The following is a 17,026-nucleotide window of genomic DNA, read 5'->3' on the forward strand; positions in this document are numbered from 1 at the left end:
ATGGCGGGCGCGCGGGACGGGCTGCTGCTGCTGCGGCGGCCTACTCGGCGGGGCCTGCCGCCCCTCGGCCTCCTGCTGCTGGGCCTGCTCCTGCTGGCCGGCCCCGGGGCGCGCTCGGCGCGGGGCCGCGGCGGCGCCGACAAGCAGAACAGCCTGCGGCGGGCGGCCAACGGCGTCTACCTGGGCGTCAGCGGCCTCTTCGGCGAGGAGAACGTGCGCGCCCTGCAGAAGGTGAGGCCCGCGCGGCCCAGGAGGAGGAGGAGGAGGAGGAGGAGGAAGCCTGGCGGGAGAGGGGCGCGGGGAGGCCGCGGGGCGAGGACGGGCTTGCCCTTGGGCGCTCGCCCGTGCATCCGTGCGCGCTCGCATCTTTTGCATTGCAAGCCCAAAAAGGTTCCCCGGGACTTAATAGAGATTCGGGGTTCCTTTCTCGTTGCCAGTACTAGTGTCTCCGCACCTGTATCAATGCATCTTTTGTATTGCAATCCCAAAAAGGTTCTCCGGGACTTAATAGAGACTCGGGATTCCTTTCTCATTGCCAGTACTAGTTTCTCCACACCTGCATCCATGCATCTTTTGTATTGCAATCCCGAAAAGGTTCTCCGGGACTTAATAGAGACTTGGGGTTCCTGTCTCATTGCCAATGCTAGTTTTTCCCGTGCATCCGTGTAAGCTCACATCTTTTGCATTGCAATCCCAAAAAGGTTCTCCAGGACTTAATAGAGACTTGGGGTTCCTTTCTCATTGCCAGTACTAGTGTCTCCGCACCTGCTTACATGCATCTTTTGCATTGCAATCCCAAAAAAGGTTCTCCGGGACTTAATAGAGACTCGGGGTTCCTTTCTCGTTGCCAGTACTAGTTTCTCCGCACCTGTATCCATGCATCTTTTGTATTGCAATCCCAAAAAGGTTCTCCGGGACTTAATAGAGACTTGGGGTTCCTTTCTCATTACCAGTACTAGTTTCTCTGCACCTTCATCCATGCATCTTTTGTATTGCAATCCCAAAAAGGTTCTCCGGGACTTAATAGAGACTTGGGGTTCCTGTCTCATTGCCAATGCTAGTTTTTCCCATGCATCCTTGCATGCGCACATCTTTTGCATTGCAATTCCAAAAAGGTTCTCCGGGACTTAATAGAGACTCGGGGTTCCTTTCTCATTTCCAGTACTAGTTTCTCCGCACTTGCATCCATGCATCTTTTGTGTTGCAATCTTTTGTATTGAATTTGGATGGGGGAAATGTGCATCTAGAGAGCAGCAAATCCAAGGCAAATTCTCCCATGCGTTTTTGCCCTAGCTGAACTACCCTCCACTCATATAGGGAATCTCTGTGTTTGGGAGGCATTGCTACATGCCTTAAGGAAGAAAGAGGAAGAAGGATGTTCTCAGAAGGTCTGAAAGGCGGTTTGTATCACTTGTTGGGAGGTAGCGTGTCTAGGTGGAGGCACTGAACATTGAACCTGTGAGGTTGAGAGGATTTTTGTAGTTAGAAGCAAAGGTGGGCTTTGGAGATAGCTGACTGTCATGGCCCAGACTTCAACAGGCGAAGCATCATCAGAGGAAGAGCCTGAGCAGGGAGAAATAATGGGCATTGCACCTCAGGCAGCTGAGAATGCAGGGCAGGGTGAAGGCCAACAGGTAGGAGTAAACACCAGCCCTGCTGAGGAATTGGAAGTGAACGCAGAATCACCTCCTTCGACACAACCAGATGCAGCTGTAACTCCACGGAAGCAGGACCCACCCAGCTCACCTGAAGCCACTCAACAGCACAGGCAAAAGGGGAGAATGGAGTTGCAAAGTAAAAAGAGAAGTGCGCGTCTACAGGCGCTAAGGAGATGGCTCCAAGACTGTGAGTTGTCTGAGGATGAGACTAAGGCAAAGAGAAACAGCTTAAACCCAAGCTTGGAACAGACAGACGTTGCGAAAGCAATTGTTGCAAAAGGATCTCTGACTTTTGTTGCTGACGCTCCTAGACTTTGATAAACGGACTTCTGACCCTTGGACCGGACTTTTGACTTCGCCTCTGCACGCCGACTTTATTTTGGTTTCCAGCTCCTGGCGGGACTCCCCCGGATTCCTGCATTCCTGAGATAACAGCCTGCTTTCAAGACCAGTAGCCGGCAGTAACCTGAGACGACCTGGCCTAGCATACTGACCCTGGGGAAGGTTTGCAGAGTTTGTGGGCTCTGAGGGGGGGTGTGTGTGTGTAGTGCTACCAAGCTGCAGGCACCTTATGCAACCCCAGCACAGGGCTTTCAAGGCAAAAGAAGCAGAGATGGTTTGCCATTGCCCTGAAGAGGTATAGCAGGGGTGGGGAACCTTTTTCCCGCCAAGGTCCATTTGGATATTTATAACATCATTCGCGGGCCATACAAAATTATCAACTTAGAAATTAGCCGACCAAGCCCCAAGCAGGCAGCTGCCCCAGATGACACACACGGGCAAGCAGGCAGGCCTCCAACCGGTGGTGCACTCGCCCACCTGGTGGCACAGGATGGTCTGTTGCACCAGCCGGGTGTAGCCGTCCAGCCGCATGCCGGAGTTGCTCCTGCTCCGCATGGTCGGGGCCAGATTCTACAGCCGGCTCCTGCTACCTCCGCCTGCAGGGGTGAAATGAGGACACACTGGCTAAGAACTCCCCCCCCCCGCCCATTCTGGCCCTGCTCCCTTTAACCCCTCCATTGTCACCACTTCTGCCCACACCCTCTTGTAGTACAGAGGGAATATGTTTCGCCATGGCCCGGGTGGGAAAGGGTTACACAGTTTCTTAGGCGGTCCTAGCAGCTCCATAGCTAATGACTCTTCCGGAGGGGGCGGATCACCAGTCTTAGATCCTTCTGAGCTGGAGATCTGCCTGGACCCACGAAGGGCCAGACCAAATGATTTCGGGCCTTAAATGGCCCCGGGGCCTGATTTCCCCACCCCTGAGGTATAGGAAGAATAAATCCCAAACGGTGACCTTACCTCAACCCAGGTGGCAGCTGTACCTTTGACAGATAACTTTTCTGTCTATCCTTTGGCACGAAGCATCCTTTGGCAGAACTTGTTTATTGCATCCTGCCAATGAAGTACTTAAATCGATGCTTTTCCATGTACTCCGGAAAGTATTATTTGACTGCAAAGCCTGGCACTGGCATTCTTTCTAGAGATACTGCAACCTTCTCACTCCTTCTCTTGTCCCCTGAAAGTTCTGCTGAAAGGTCATATTTCCAAAAATAAAGCTACACTGTAGGAAAAGGAAGTGGGAGGGGGTGGACCGTTTGACAAATTGGTGCCAACGAGCTGATAAACGATACATTTGAATTAAAGAATGCTTATCGTTAATGGTGAGGGGGGAGAGCGCACTTATTATTTTCGTCTTTGGAGAGAAGGGAAATGTGCCCTCTCTTTCCTCTTCATCACAAGCAGTTCTCTGGGCATCTTTTCAAAGTGTAGATCATGGGAACCAACTGCAGAAAGAAGCAGCTCAAACTGAGACCTCATCAGAGTGATTGTGAGGGGGGAGAGAGACTCAGGAACACATGAAGCTGCCTTATACTGAATCAGACCCTTGGTTCATCAGAGTCAGTATTGTCTACTCCGACCGGCAGCGGCTCTCCAGGGTCTCAGGCAGAGGTCTTTCACATCACCTACTTGCCTAGTCCCTTTAACTGGAGATACCGGGGATCGAACATGGGACCTTCTGCATGCCAAGCAGATGCTGTACCACTGAGCCACAGCCCTTTTCCCATAGAGAAATAAATAAGCCAAGTTAAATTAGGCACAGTTCTAGGTTTTCCAGAGATTTCTGACTACAGCTTCCTTAACAGAGCAATTAGCAGCACAGGGAAATATCTCACTCTCGTATCATCTGCAGACTAGGTTATATAAAAGACCTCAGCCTGAGACTCTGGAGACCCAATGCCATTCTGAATAGACAATACTGACCTAGGCCTTTTATGCATGGCTGTTTCCCTGGCCGTCACCCCTCCCACGACTTTGGGTCTTTGTTTTGATTATGCATGCCCTTGAAAGACCCTTGGTGTACCTAGGGCCTTTTATGCATGGCTGTTTCCTTGGTGGTCACCCCTCTGACAACTTCTGGTCTTTGTGTTGATTATGCCTGCCGTTCCTGACCGTCAGAGGTCACCTCGCTCTCCCCCATGTTTCCCTGCGTTTTGCCCGAGTTCTCAGTAATCTGTTTTATCTCAAATTTGAAAACACAGGGAAACGCAGGGGGAGAGCAAGGCGACCTCTGACGGTCGGGAACGGCATGCATAAGCAACACAAAGACCCGAAGTCATCGGAGGGGTGACCTCAAAGGAAACAGCCATGCATAAAAGGCCCTAGATACACCAAGGGTCTTTCAGTACAAGGTTCATGTGAGACCTCTGAGGAGGAGGAGGACTATAGCGGCCTTCTCCATCAGTCCTTCATCTCCTCTTGAGCTCTGTTCCCAGCTGTGCAGGCCTTTGGGAGATCTCCAACATAGTTGGGAGGTGTGCGTTCCACTCCTAGCAACACCATGTCACTTTCTGGCCTGGCTGTATTTACTTCTGGCTGGAGTGATCAATGCTGTGGAGAAGCTGGCCAAGACCCCACCCTCAGTTTATTTAAAAATAACGCTCAGGGCAAACAGGGTGGTAGCAAAACCAGCTGCATAGGAGGTTATTACTGTATTTCCTAGATGAGGAAAGACATGCATTTCAAAACAGGAAACCTGATATAATTGAGTTACATGAACTCGCATGAATGACCAGGGGCAAAGAATGCATCGAATCCTCCTGAGTTGCTGTGCATTGTAGAGGAGGACCAATAGCATCTGGCAAACTGTCTTACATTTAAGGTTTTCCTGCTACTGATCAGTTCAGTGAGGAGCTCCAATCCCAGGTTTTGTTCTTTCTGTTTTGCGTAAGGGCCCAGGCTAGCCTGATCTCGTCAGATCTCAGAAGCTAAGCAGGGTCAGCCCTGGCTAGTACTTGGATGTGAGACCACCCAGGAAGTCCAGGGTCGCTACGCAGAGGCAGGCACTGGCAAACCACCTCTGTTAGTCTCTTGCCTTGAATACCCTACTGGGTTGCCGTAAGTCGGCTGCGGCTTGACTTTACACACACACATTTTGCTTATGAGCTCAGGGTTTGTGCGGTTCTCCCTTCCTTCATGTTGCCGCCACAACAACCCTGGAGGCCTGGTTAGGCTGAGACTGAATCTCTGGCTCCTTAGTGAGCTGTACGGCTGAGTGGGGCTTTACACCCCCGTCGCCAATGCCCTTGGCAGACGTCCTAATCATTGCACAACACTGGCTGGCAGCCTGAAGTCCTTCCTCCCCCCCCCCCACCGCCCACTGAAGCTGGTCATTTGAAGAAGAGTCGACTGAGAGGCCATGGAGATCTGTCAGCACTGTGGGCTTCTGCTCTTCTGATTCGAGGTTTAGCAAGAACAGTATATAAGACCTGGTGCAAAAAGTTCTTCAGAGATCACCCCGAGAATAAAACTGTTCAACTCTGTGGCTTTGCTTTTGCAGTTCTTCTCCAGACTGACTGAGCGATTTGTCTACGGTGTGGATGTTCTAGTAGATACATTCTGGAGAATATGGACAGACCTGCTGGACGTTCTTGGGATTGATGGTAGGTGTGAGGAATGGAGCCGATGGCCATTTAGAAACTGGGCCCAACGGGAGGGGGGTTATTTTTAAACAGCTCAGATAGTGTGGAATTTGGATACTAGTCAGGATGCATACCTATTATCTCCAGGATCAGAGGAGCATGCCGAATATATGAGGTGCTTTGGACCAGGCATGTTAATGTTGCTGCAGCCGTCTTGTTTGTGGGCTTCCTAGAGGCACCTGGATGGCCACTGTGTGAACAGACTGCTGGACTTGATGGGCCTTAGTCTGATCCAGCAGGGTCTTTCTTATGTTCTTATGAATATTTACCGTGTCCTTTAAAAAGAAGAGTTGGCTTTTATATTCCGATGTTTCTCTACCTATTGTAAGGAGAATAAAACCTTTACATTTATAAGGATAAAATAATTTTTTTAAAAAAGGATAAAATAAAATTATAAGGAGAATGAAAACTTTACAATCTCCTTCCCTTCCTCTCCCCACAACAGATACCAGGTGAGGCATTATACCCCTCCAAAGCCCCTCCGCTAGCCCCACCCTCCCCATGCTCCACCCCAAAAATCTCCAGGAATTTCCCAACCCAGAGTTGGCAACCCTACACTGGTCTGATCCAGCAGGACTCTTATGTTCTTAGCTACATTACACACTGTGGACATCTTTTGCATCTCGTTGCACGTAAATCCCATGTTTATTTTGTTTTGAATATTACCGGTCTTAAAGTTCTGGGTGTCGACCGTATCTGATTCAGCATTTATTTCTCTGTCGATTTTTCAGCCTCCAACTTGACCCATTACTTCAGCCCCGGAGCCGTCACCAACAACCCCACACGCGCCCTCCTGCTGGTCGGTGCCATCTTGCTGGCCTACTGGTTCCTTTCTCTCTTCCTCGGGTTCTTCTTCTACCTGCTGCATGTGCTGTGTGGCCGATTCTTCTGGCTTGTGAGGGTCGCCCTCTTCGCCCTCTCCTGTGTGTACATCCTCCAGAAGTACGAAGGCGAGCCGGAGTACGCGGTCCTCCCCCTGTGCTTCGTGGTGGCGGTCTACTTCATGACTGGGCCGGTGGGCTTCTACTGGAGGCGGAGCGGTCACAGCACCCTGGAGGAGAAGATCGACCACCTGGACAGTCAGATCAGGCTCCTGAACATCCGTCTTTCGAGGGTGATTGAGAACATGGACAGAGGCGGTGACCAGTGAAAACGCCAGGTCCAGCTCATTTTCACACCAGCTCTTTAGGAAGTTGCTAAGCACTGTCTCTCGTTTGCAAAAGCGTTAACAAAGCAGCAAGCTGACAGCAGAGTAAACCATGTGCAAACATTTAAGGTATTAGGTGTTAAGAGTAGTTTATACACTGGAAGAAAAACAAAAAAAATTATACTTGTAAGAGTCTTTAGCTGTATATTCAGAGATTTTTTCCTCCACGAGTAGAATTTTATCCGCTTACTTTTCTCCGAGCATTTAAGACATCTTTTGTAAAAATGTTTTTTATACAAAGGCACATTGAGTAGTCTGTTTAAAATGACTAGAAATACAGCCGAGCTTTGTGCAGGTGTGATGTTTTAAAAGGAGGAGGAAAGCTTAAAGGAAGTGTACCAAAAGCTTCTGCTAGGAAATGTTGTTTTGGGGAGGGGAGGGAGTGCTCAGCTTTTCATTGTGTGTTTCGTTTTGTTTTCTTTCCATTTGCTGTCAGGAAATTGTGACCATTTTTTCTTTCACTGGAGACTTACCCCGTTGCCTCAAAGTTGCCTTTTCATACAATTACAGAGGAAGATGTTTCTTCTGGTCAGATTAGGGGGCGGGGGAAATCACCGTGGCTTTTAATGTCAAAGGGGGCCCACCCTCTGGACACTAAAACCTTTAATGCCAAAAAGAACTTGAATTTCTTGTGTCTTCTCTAACCTCCCCCCCACCCCAAAAAAAAACAACCCTTAACTTAGTGGAGACGAGCCTTGACTGAGTACAGTTCAATTGCAGAGTTTTCTCCACTTCTGATGTGGAGATTGCTCTGGACACGCACAAGGGCCTATTTCATCACCACCACCACCCAAAAAAAACACCCCAAAAACAAATACCACCCTTTAGCCTGATTAAATGAAAATGGCTGAGAACGTTATTAGTGGTACAGTCTTGAAAGATGGGTAGCGTACGGCTGGCCTTGGCAATAAAGTCATTCTCCAAGCAGAAATCATTTTAAAGATCAATTATGCATTATCTTTAGAAAACGCAAAAGAAGATAAACCTCAGGACCCATGGGCGGCTCAGTATTTTTTGGGTTTTTTTAAGCAGCAGATAAAATAACTCGCAAAGTGGTTGCTGCTGAAATCTTTCTCAGGACCAATAAGGGGCAATAAGTAAAAACAATAATAATATATCTTACATTTAGGAAGATGTGGTGCTTTCTTGCTTTAAGGTCTGTGTCCTCTCCAAAGAGAGGCCCATCACGTTCAACCTGCCAAGCTGAAAAAGAGGAGCCAGCCGGGCCCAGACTGCTCCCCAAGGGACACCATCCGGCCCTCCATTTTGCCAGCCAGAGGCCAGGGAAGGGACGTGGAGGGAACAGCAGTTGTACCAGGCCTTTGCTAGCAGTCTACTTCGGGAGTTGGGCGGGGGGGGGGGGCTTGACTGGTTATCAGCATTAGCACCCCCCCCCAAGAGAGACCCACCAGTAAAACTTGTTGCTGATCAGTGTTCAGAGTATCCGAGATCATGGAAGCAGCTGTATTATTTTGGCAACTGGTCACATAAGTATAATGTGTTTGCCTTTGCAATTTCGTTCATTCAAGGACTAAACGGTGCATTTTGTTGGCACGCCTCAAGACAGAAGAATCTTTGGAGGGGGGGAGTGAGAAGCCTTTCAGCCTTTACGAGACAATGGTTGCCAGGATCATACAGAATTGGCACTACAAAAGGTGCCCTTGAAATAGCGGCGGGGTAAAGTTCTCAGCCGGGGGGGGGGATCGGCTCTCTATGGCTACTGATCCAATTACTCTTCTTACCCTCCCCCTTTTAAATATATATTTCTTAAAATCATGACATTAAAAAGCATGTGCTCTCTTGGAGAAAACAGAGGAAAGTACGGTGGACTCAACACTTGACCTAATTCTGTCTGCCAGGCCCAATCTTCCTCATGGGCAGGATTTCGTCAGCTGCCTTGCTGCTTCTGGATGAAACCAGATTTCCATATTGACGCTTAATAGAAAGGAGGGTTGTTGTTTTTTAAATTGCTTGTTTGACACTACTGGCATTTCAAAATATATTTAAAGGAAACAGTAGGTATCTTACTTGTTTCAGCATTTGGCAAAACTTGGCTTACGAGTGTACCTTCTCTCTTCTCCCCCCCCCAAATCAGATATTCCAGGTGGAATCTCTGTTGTTGGGGAAAAGAATAGGTGAGGCATTGGATTTCCTTTAGACTGAGAAGCATCGTCGGATCTACCCTTCTTGCCACGGGAGCAATGTGAGAAGAAAGTATATATATTTTTATACACAAAGCATTTCACTATATAAGGTAGTAGTGATGGTGAAGGAAACTGTAAATAGTTTGTGCATGCACTAAACTTGACAGCATGTGCAAAATTGGCTAATTAGATGCATCCTTGGTATTTCCCCCCTTCCCCAACCCCATATCTGTATGGACTGTTTAAAATTAGACAGGAGCACAAACAATTGTCCAACGTACTTGAAAAAAAATTGCTGTGGCCATTATTGCAGAGAGCAGCCATGATGTTTTTGAAAGTAAATGTGATGTATTAAAATTGCTGAAGCGCAATATGTATCTCTTTCTCTCTGCGCCTCCCCCCCCCCCAAAAGTTATAACTGGCCATTGGTTTGACTCCTCTGTTGTGGTCTTCATAACTTCGGCAGCAATCCGTGCCTCTCCGCTTCGTGCAGCTGCTTTTATTTGAATGTCTGGAGGCGCTTCAGAGGAGAGGACATTTTCACCCTATTTTATCACGCCTTGGAAGGCAAAATAAAAATTACTTGGCTAGGGTCGCTGCAGTTCGTCCCTGACCAAGGAAGAGTTTGCAACTCCCGATCTCACTGCACAATCTTATTTGCAAGGTGTCTTTCTGCATTCGCCTTGAGGAAGGAACCAGAAGCAAAGTCAGAAAGTTCAGTGTGGCAACGCGTGTGTTATTTGTATCGGGACAGTGTATGCACGACGCTCTTCATTTCCCAGCCAGAGTCAGCAGATAAGGAGGGTGCAGCTAGCACGTTTCCTCCTGTCAGTGTTTAGTTTACCCCTGGTGCAGTATGTGTGCATTGGTGCCAACCATGGTTTACACTAACCAAGGCTGTCCTTATAACTGTGGTTAGCATTAACCCTGGTTAGTTGTAGTGTAATCATAATGATTTAAAGCAAACCATAAAAGGAAGCAGGAGATTGGTTCTTCAGAGTGGAATGCATGCAAGCAAACAAAACACACTCCCTTTTAACTATAGTCAGGAATTCAGGAACATTACGCCTGTTCTGGATTGTGTGAGCACACGCACAACTCTTCACACCAGTGAGGAAGGAATTCTCATGTACTACCATTCTTTCTTTGTGATTTCATAAATGAGCTGACTTGAGTTTCTAAGCCATCTAACACTGCTCCATGAGAGAACCTGCTGTTTGATATTTCCAGTGGTTTGCGGTAGTTGCTAAGGCAGCAGCTTAATCGGAAATCTGTTTATCACTTTTTTAAGCTAAGATCTGATGGCTGCTCACCGTCTCGTGGTCCATCATTACAAATAGCGAGAACGCCATCAGCCTTGTCTGGTGAGAGTTGCCGTTTTCTGAATATAATGCTTCTTTTTTGAAAAAAACATTGGATATTCAAGCACAGTGTACCAAACCCGGTGTAGCTGACACCGCAATTGTCCTCCGGGCGTAGTCTGCTTTTCTAAAAGCTTCTTCGTATAGTTAATATGGAAGGTTCCTCCATTCCTGCTGTAGCTTTTTTTGATTAAGTAAATTTAGCTTTCTTGTGACTTGGGAGCCATTCTGATCCTATGTATTCGGCAGCTAATGATTGATCTTGACCATTGGTCTTTTCCCCCCTTTCGTTTTGGAGAACATGAAGTTTTACTGTATTCCGCATGTGACTTTAATCTTTTTTTTAAATAATTCCACTAAGCTACGATGCCAATTAGAAACCAGTCTTTTCTGTTGTCAAGCAGAAAAAAACATATTGATCGTAACACTGTCTATCTGCACTGAATATAGTGACTTTGTATAATGTCTTGGACATCTGATCTCAAGTATTAGGTAGTTTTTTACAAGTCTGTATACCAAAATTGTGTATTTCTGTTAAAATTATGATATGCTCAGAAGAAAATGGTGTATGTATCGTTTTAACCTGTGAACCTTAAACAAATTCTACTGGTGTAATTGTAGCCATGAAGATCTCAAATCTCTTTTTTGTTTACTTCTGCTATTCATGTCTTTATTTATTATCTGGCCGCCAGATCAATGTACTTCTATATAGTGGAATATTTGTAGGCCAATTTCACATCTGAATTATGATGTTATGACAATTAAAGCTTAAATGTTTTACTGTAACCTTGTAATTATGTGGTTGTCTTGTACCAGCATGGTGTAGTGGTTAAAAGCAGTGGGTGGACTGGGTATGATTCCCCACTTCTCCACATGAGCAGCAGACTCTAATCTGATGAACCGTGTTTGTTTCCCCACTCTTCCATATGAAGTCTGCTGAGTGATCTTGGGCTAGTTACAGTTCTCTTAGAGCTCTCTCAGCCCCACCTACCTCATAGGGTGTCTGTTATGGGGAGAGGAAGGTAAGGTGATGGTAAGCCAGTTTGAGAACCCTTGAAGGTAAAGAAAATCGAGGTATACAAACCAGCTCTTCTTTAATCCATTGGCTCTTTCACTTTATATTCAGGAGGATTCTGGTCCTCCTCAGTTCATCTGTGTTTCCTTATTGGACAAGACCATTAATGGTGGAAAGGGTTCCCAAGAGGAAGTTTGAGTCTGGCCCACCATAACTGATCCGTCTGCCTCTGTAATGTGCTGCTCACATGGTAGTGCACACTTAAAGTTCCCCTGGCTTAACACTGAAACCAGCCCTCTCTCTGCACATGAAACTCTTTTGGAAGAAAGGATTATATCCTGCCTCTCAGACTAATGGTTTCCAAGACAATTAACAATAACTCAAAACAATTCATTAAAATCTGTAAACTTTACAGATGCATGAAGTCTCAGATGCAGGTAGCAGAAGTATATATTCTTAACCACAAAGGAGGAGAGGGCGTTCTGCAAAATGCCTTGATCCGCTTTACCCAGGCTAGCCTGATTCCGTCAGATCCTGGAAGCGAAGCAGAGTCAACCAAGATCAAGTTAATTCATGCCATAGTATTCCCTATTACTATGTATGGGTGTGAAAGCTGGACAATGAAGAAAGCTGATAGGAAGAAAGTAGATTACTTTGAAATGTGTTGGAGGAGTGTTATGGATATCCTGGACTGCCAAAAATACAAATCAGTGGGTTCTAGATCAAATCAAGCCTGAACTGACCCTAAAAGCTAAAATGACTAAACAGGCTGTTGTACTTTGGTCACATGAAAAGACGAGAGTCACTGGAAAAGACAATCATGCTAGGGAATGTTGAGGGCAGCAAGAAAAGAGGAAGACCCAACAAGAGATGGATTGACAGCCTTGTTCAGGTCTTGCAAATTGAAGGCTGTGGCTTCCTTTATTGAGTCAATCCATCTCTTGTTGGGTCTTCCTCTTTTCCTGCTGCCTTCCACTTTTCCTAGCATGATTGTCTTTTCATCTCATGACGTGACCAAAATACGACAGCCTCAGTTTAGTCATTTTAGATTCTAGGATCAGTTCAGGCTTGATTTGATCTATAACCCACTGATTTGTTGTTTGGGCAGTCCACGGAATCAACAATACAATACATGAACTGCTATATACAATATGCACAAAACAAGTATGATGCAGCAGTCTCTATGCAAGAAAGTAGTGGAGTCTTCTCGGTGTGTATTCTTTTTTTGAGAATGTCAAATAAGTTCTCAACTGAGCCAGTAAATGGCATGCATTCCCAATAAGGCAATGAACGGGAGAAACCTGCACGGTTGCCAAGAGAATCCCGTTTGCATGCTTCGCGCTTTCGCATCCTTTGCAAACTTTCCTTGCCTTCCTCCATCCGACCCCTCCCGCCGCGTGGGCGTCTTCAGACACGTGGCCTCCCCGCTGCTGGCAGGAAGGCGGAAGCGGAAGCGCGGTCCTGCTCCTGGGGGCTCCACGTGGGCCGCCGCGTTCCGTTTGGCCCCGATGGGTAAAGCTCGCAAGAGGCACAACTGGAAGGCGCGTTTGCCGGGCGAACCCGGGCAGCGGGATGTCCCGGTCCAGGAGGCCGTGCAGCTGGAACTGGGGGGTAAGCTTGGGTCCTGTTTAGCATTTTTGTTCGGGCGGGCTGCTAGATTAGGCCACCCCCTTTTTAATTATTTAAGAGATATAGTTACGTGGTTCTTGTAGGTCATCCGGGCTGTGTAACCGTGGTCTTGGTATTGAGACAGCAAGGTAGACTTCCCCTGATTATGGAAGATCCACTGATTTAGCAATTGGTAATAATCCCTTTTCCTTTCTGTAAAATGTATTGAAATGTATTTGGGCAGCCAGGGAATAGCTTGTTGCTGGGCAGAATATCTCTGTATGTGGGTTAAGAGTCATGGAGAGTGTGACAGCAGGTAGATTTCCCCTGACTATGGAAGATCCACTGATTTAGCAATTTGTAATAATCTCTTTTCCTTTCTGTAAAATGTATTAGGGCAGCCAGGGAATAGCTTGTTGCTGGGCAGAATATCTCTGTATGTCTGTGTGCTAAGGAAGTGGGTTAAGAGTCATGGAGAGTCAGAGTGAACTATAAACAATGATAGGCGATATTGTCGAAGGCTTTCACGGTCAGAGTTCATTGGTTCTTGTGGGTTATCCGGGCTGTGTGACCGTGGTCTTGGTATTTTCTTTCCTGACGTTTCGCCAGCAGCTGTGGCCGGCATCTTCAGAGGAGGAACACTGAAGGACAGTGTCTGAAGATGCCTGCCACAGCTGCTGGCGAAACGTCAGGAAAGAAAATACCAAGACCATGGTTACACAGCCCGGATAACCTACAAGAACCAATGGCTTACAATCACCTTCCCTTCCCCACAACAGACACCCCGCGAGGTTGGTGGGACTGAGAGAATGTGACTAGCCCAAGGTCACCCAGCTGGCTTCGTGTGGAGGAGTGGGGAAACAAATCTGGCTCTCCCGATTAGCCTCCACTCCTCATGTAGAGGAGTGGGGAATCAAACCTTCAGTGTTACTCCTCTGAAGATGCCTGCCACAGTTGCTGGCGAAAACGTCAGGAAAGAAAATTCCAAGACCACGGTTACACAGCCCGGATAACCTACAAGAACCAATGATAGGAGAAACTGGATAGAACTGAACTGTACTGCGCCGCCTCTATGTCTGTAGTGCTATCAGCCTACCCTGAATGTTGATGGGTTGTCATATCTTGAATTTGGATAAATATCTCTCCCTCAGTACAATCGGGGCTCAGAGATTTCTGCCCATTAGGGCCTCTGAGTCAGCAGCTGCAAATAAACTGTTTTCTTGAAATAACGATCTCAGGTCTCTCTCTCCCCCACGAACCCTTGTTTACCACATCAGTATTTTCTTGGTATTACACAGCCCGGATAACCTACAAGAACCAATGAACTCTGACCGTGAAAGCCTTCGACAATATTTATATAGTTTCGTGGGAGGTTTTTCCCCCTTTGCACGCAATTAAACTTCATGAGATGCGTTCCCATGCGCGTGCAAACGTTAGCGGGGAAGGAGCCCTGCGGCAGTAGGCTTAAGGTCTGGGCCAGTTTTCCACCAGCTCGAAAAACAGGAGTGGAACTCTAGAATCCTAGAGTTGGAAGGGACCACCAGGGTCATCTAGTCCAACCCTCTGCACAATGCAGGATATTCACAACTACCTCCCTGCCCCACACCCCCAGTGACCCCCCCAGCTCCATGCCCAGAAGATGGGCAAGATGCCCTCCCTCTCATCAACTGCCTAAGTTCATAGAACTACGTTCTAGTTGCCCAATGTATAGTACAATCAAAAATAAGGCAACTCAGGCTGATATAAATAAGAAGCTAAATTCTAATTTGTTAACCACAGCAACTGAACCTATGCAATGACTTATATTCATTCACATTCCATCAATATAATTTACATACATGTAATTATCAAAATCACATGTGACAAAAATATAGTAACTATGCATATGGGTAGTTTCTATAAGTCATTGTATAGGTTCAGTTGCTGTGATTAACAAATTAGAATTTAGCTTGTTATTTCTCTCAGCCTGAGTTGTCTTATTTTTTATTGCAGTTTTCCAGCAAAGCAAGAAGGCAGAAACCCTACACCGTAACCTTACACTTGGTATTTGGCGATACACTGCCTCTTACCATGGAGGTTCTGTCCAGCTTCTGCAGCGAGCAGCAGTTGCTAGATCCAGACCTCCCCCCGTTTGACTCCCCTGACGCTTAAAACAAAGAAGGCTGCCAGTTAGTAAAGGGGCATCCAAATCCTGACTGATCTGCTCTGCTCCTTTCCCCGCCCCTCTCCCCCATAACCAAAGAGTGATGTGCAGAAATCGACAGGTGGGGTTTACCCTAGCACAGGTATGACTCAAGATCAATTGGTACAGGTCAGACTGATGTTGGTTCAAAAGATGGCAGGCAGCCCTGTTTCAAAATGGTTGAATGGGCATCCCTTGACCTTGGGGCTGTGAGGTCCTTTTGCTTTCATTGGGTGCCCTGGAGTTTGGGGGGTAGTAATGAGAGGGTTGTGCCACCCCATTGACATGTGGAGGTTTTGAGATACCAGATGCTGGGGGCAGTTATCAGAGGAAGGCATCAGCTGCTTGGCTTGTGAGCGTCTGTTTGAAAATGTATCACATAGAATGCCATACATGGAATCTTGATCTGGGTTTGAATCCCTGCTCAGCCTTGAAGCCAAGCTGGGTGGCTTGAGGACGGATCCACTGTTTCTCTCAAGTTAACCTACCTCACAGGGTTGTTGTAGGGATGATATAAGGTATGCCCTGTGCATATTGTTCTATGCTTCTTAGAGGGTGTGATGCAGAAGTGATAAGTTAAAATTATATGTCCCCCCCACCCGCTTACATGCTCTGATCTTGCCGATCCATTCATTTGGGAACTGATGTCATGCAGTAGCCAGCAGAGTGAGCTGGGTTGTCCCTGGTTCAAATCTTCTGTCTGACACGATCTTGCTTGGTGGCCCTAGACCATGACATCCTCCCTCAAACTCAGTTCACCTTCTGCAATATGGGGATGATAGCACTGGTCTACCTTGCAGGACTAGTGTAAGGCTTGCGTTGCTAGTGTAGTGAAGCAGATAGTGTAGTGGCAACCTTAGTTAGATTAATTAGATGGTTGCAGCAACCACAATTAGTTTAATTAAACCATGGTTTTATGTGGTGGCTGAATAGAGCTGAAGGATCCCAGGGACGGTTGTGTGGACTCACAGTGCTTTGTTCAGGTGCAAGTATAGGGCTTAATTTGTGCCAGGGAGTAAGACCAGTGAAATATTGTGAGGGTCTGTGAGCATGTGCAGAGTGCCTTTTCATTGTGACATAAAAACCAGCCCCTGTACTCATCTCCACGCAACTTGCTTTGAAACTGGCACCATGAATGATGCCCCAAACGGGATCATGGCATGGGACAGTCTTGCTGTGGGAGGTGCTGTGGCTCAGTTTGTAGAGCATCTGCTTGGCATGCAGAAGGCCCCAGGTTCAATCCCCAGCATCTCCAGTTAAAGGGACTAGGCAAATAGGTGATGTGAAAGACCTGCCTGAGACCCTGGAGAGCCACTGCCAATCTGAGTAGACAATCCTGACTTTGATGGGCCAAGGGTCTGATTCAGTAGAAGGCAGCTTCGTGTGTGTTCATGTGCCTGCTTCCCCCCATATTTTAAAGTCACAAGCATATTGCAAAACCTGGAGGTGTATTGAGGCTCTGCTGGACCTCCGTATATTGTTGATGGGCTGCATTTGGCTCAGTGCACCCCGAATTCAGCCTGGCCGGTCAGAGCGAGGAATCGCTGGCAGCGTCCTGCTGAGCCCTGCGAACGAGTCTGTTCAGTGACCTAACCGAGTCTCTCCCGTGTCCAGATGAAGCCACCTTGAAAGGGGTGGATGGAAGCAACGCCCTGGTCCTTCCGTCGCGGAAAACCAAAGGGCCGAAAAGAGCACCTGAGAAGCACCCGGAAAAGACGCCCCTGAGTAAGAAGAGGAAGAAGCTGCTGCAGAAAGTTTTGGAGCAGAAGGAAAAGAAGGAAAAGGTATGTGTGCGTTTAGAAACCATGGAGGAGGATTGTGTGGTTTTCATCTAAGCAAACAAGACCAAACTCTACTTACGTGTGAAT

At 47.2% G+C, this 17,026-nt stretch overlaps 2 protein-coding genes across 2 annotated transcripts in view; both read left to right on the plus strand.

Annotated features, from left to right (window-relative positions):
• Positions 1-6,852, plus strand: BRI3BP (BRI3 binding protein). Its single transcript, XM_056859085.1, has 3 exons — positions 1-231; positions 5,500-5,602; positions 6,373-6,852. The coding sequence occupies exons 1-3, from the start codon at positions 1-3 to the stop codon at positions 6,789-6,791; spliced, it is 753 nt and encodes a 250-aa protein (XP_056715063.1). The 3' UTR covers positions 6,792-6,852.
• A 6,024-nt stretch (positions 6,853-12,876) lies between these two features.
• The window catches only part of DHX37 (DEAH-box helicase 37), a 28,774-nt gene continuing 24,624 nt past the window's right edge, over positions 12,877-17,026 (plus strand). Inside the window, exons 1-2 of the mRNA XM_056859473.1 lie at positions 12,877-12,979; positions 16,773-16,942. Of these exons, the coding sequence (XP_056715451.1) occupies positions 12,877-12,979; positions 16,773-16,942 (273 nt within the window). The remainder of the gene's footprint in view (positions 12,980-16,772; positions 16,943-17,026) is intronic.

Source organism: Euleptes europaea, chromosome 13, assembly GCF_029931775.1.
Source record: "Euleptes europaea isolate rEulEur1 chromosome 13, rEulEur1.hap1, whole genome shotgun sequence".
NCBI classification, from domain to species: Eukaryota; Metazoa; Chordata; class Lepidosauria; order Squamata; family Sphaerodactylidae; genus Euleptes; species Euleptes europaea.

Bases quoted from the DNA above. Each gene is read 5' to 3' on its own strand.
- BRI3BP (XM_056859085.1), top strand. From the start codon at position 1: ATGGCGGGCGCGCGGGACGGGCTGCTGCTGCTGCGGCGGCCTACTCGG. The intron at 232-5,499 runs GTGAGGCCCGCG...TTGCTTTTGCAG, and splicing joins ACGTGCGCGCCCTGCAGAAG to TTCTTCTCCAGACTGACTGA. The intron at 5,603-6,372 runs GTAGGTGTGAGG...TCGATTTTTCAG, and splicing joins GGACGTTCTTGGGATTGATG to CCTCCAACTTGACCCATTAC.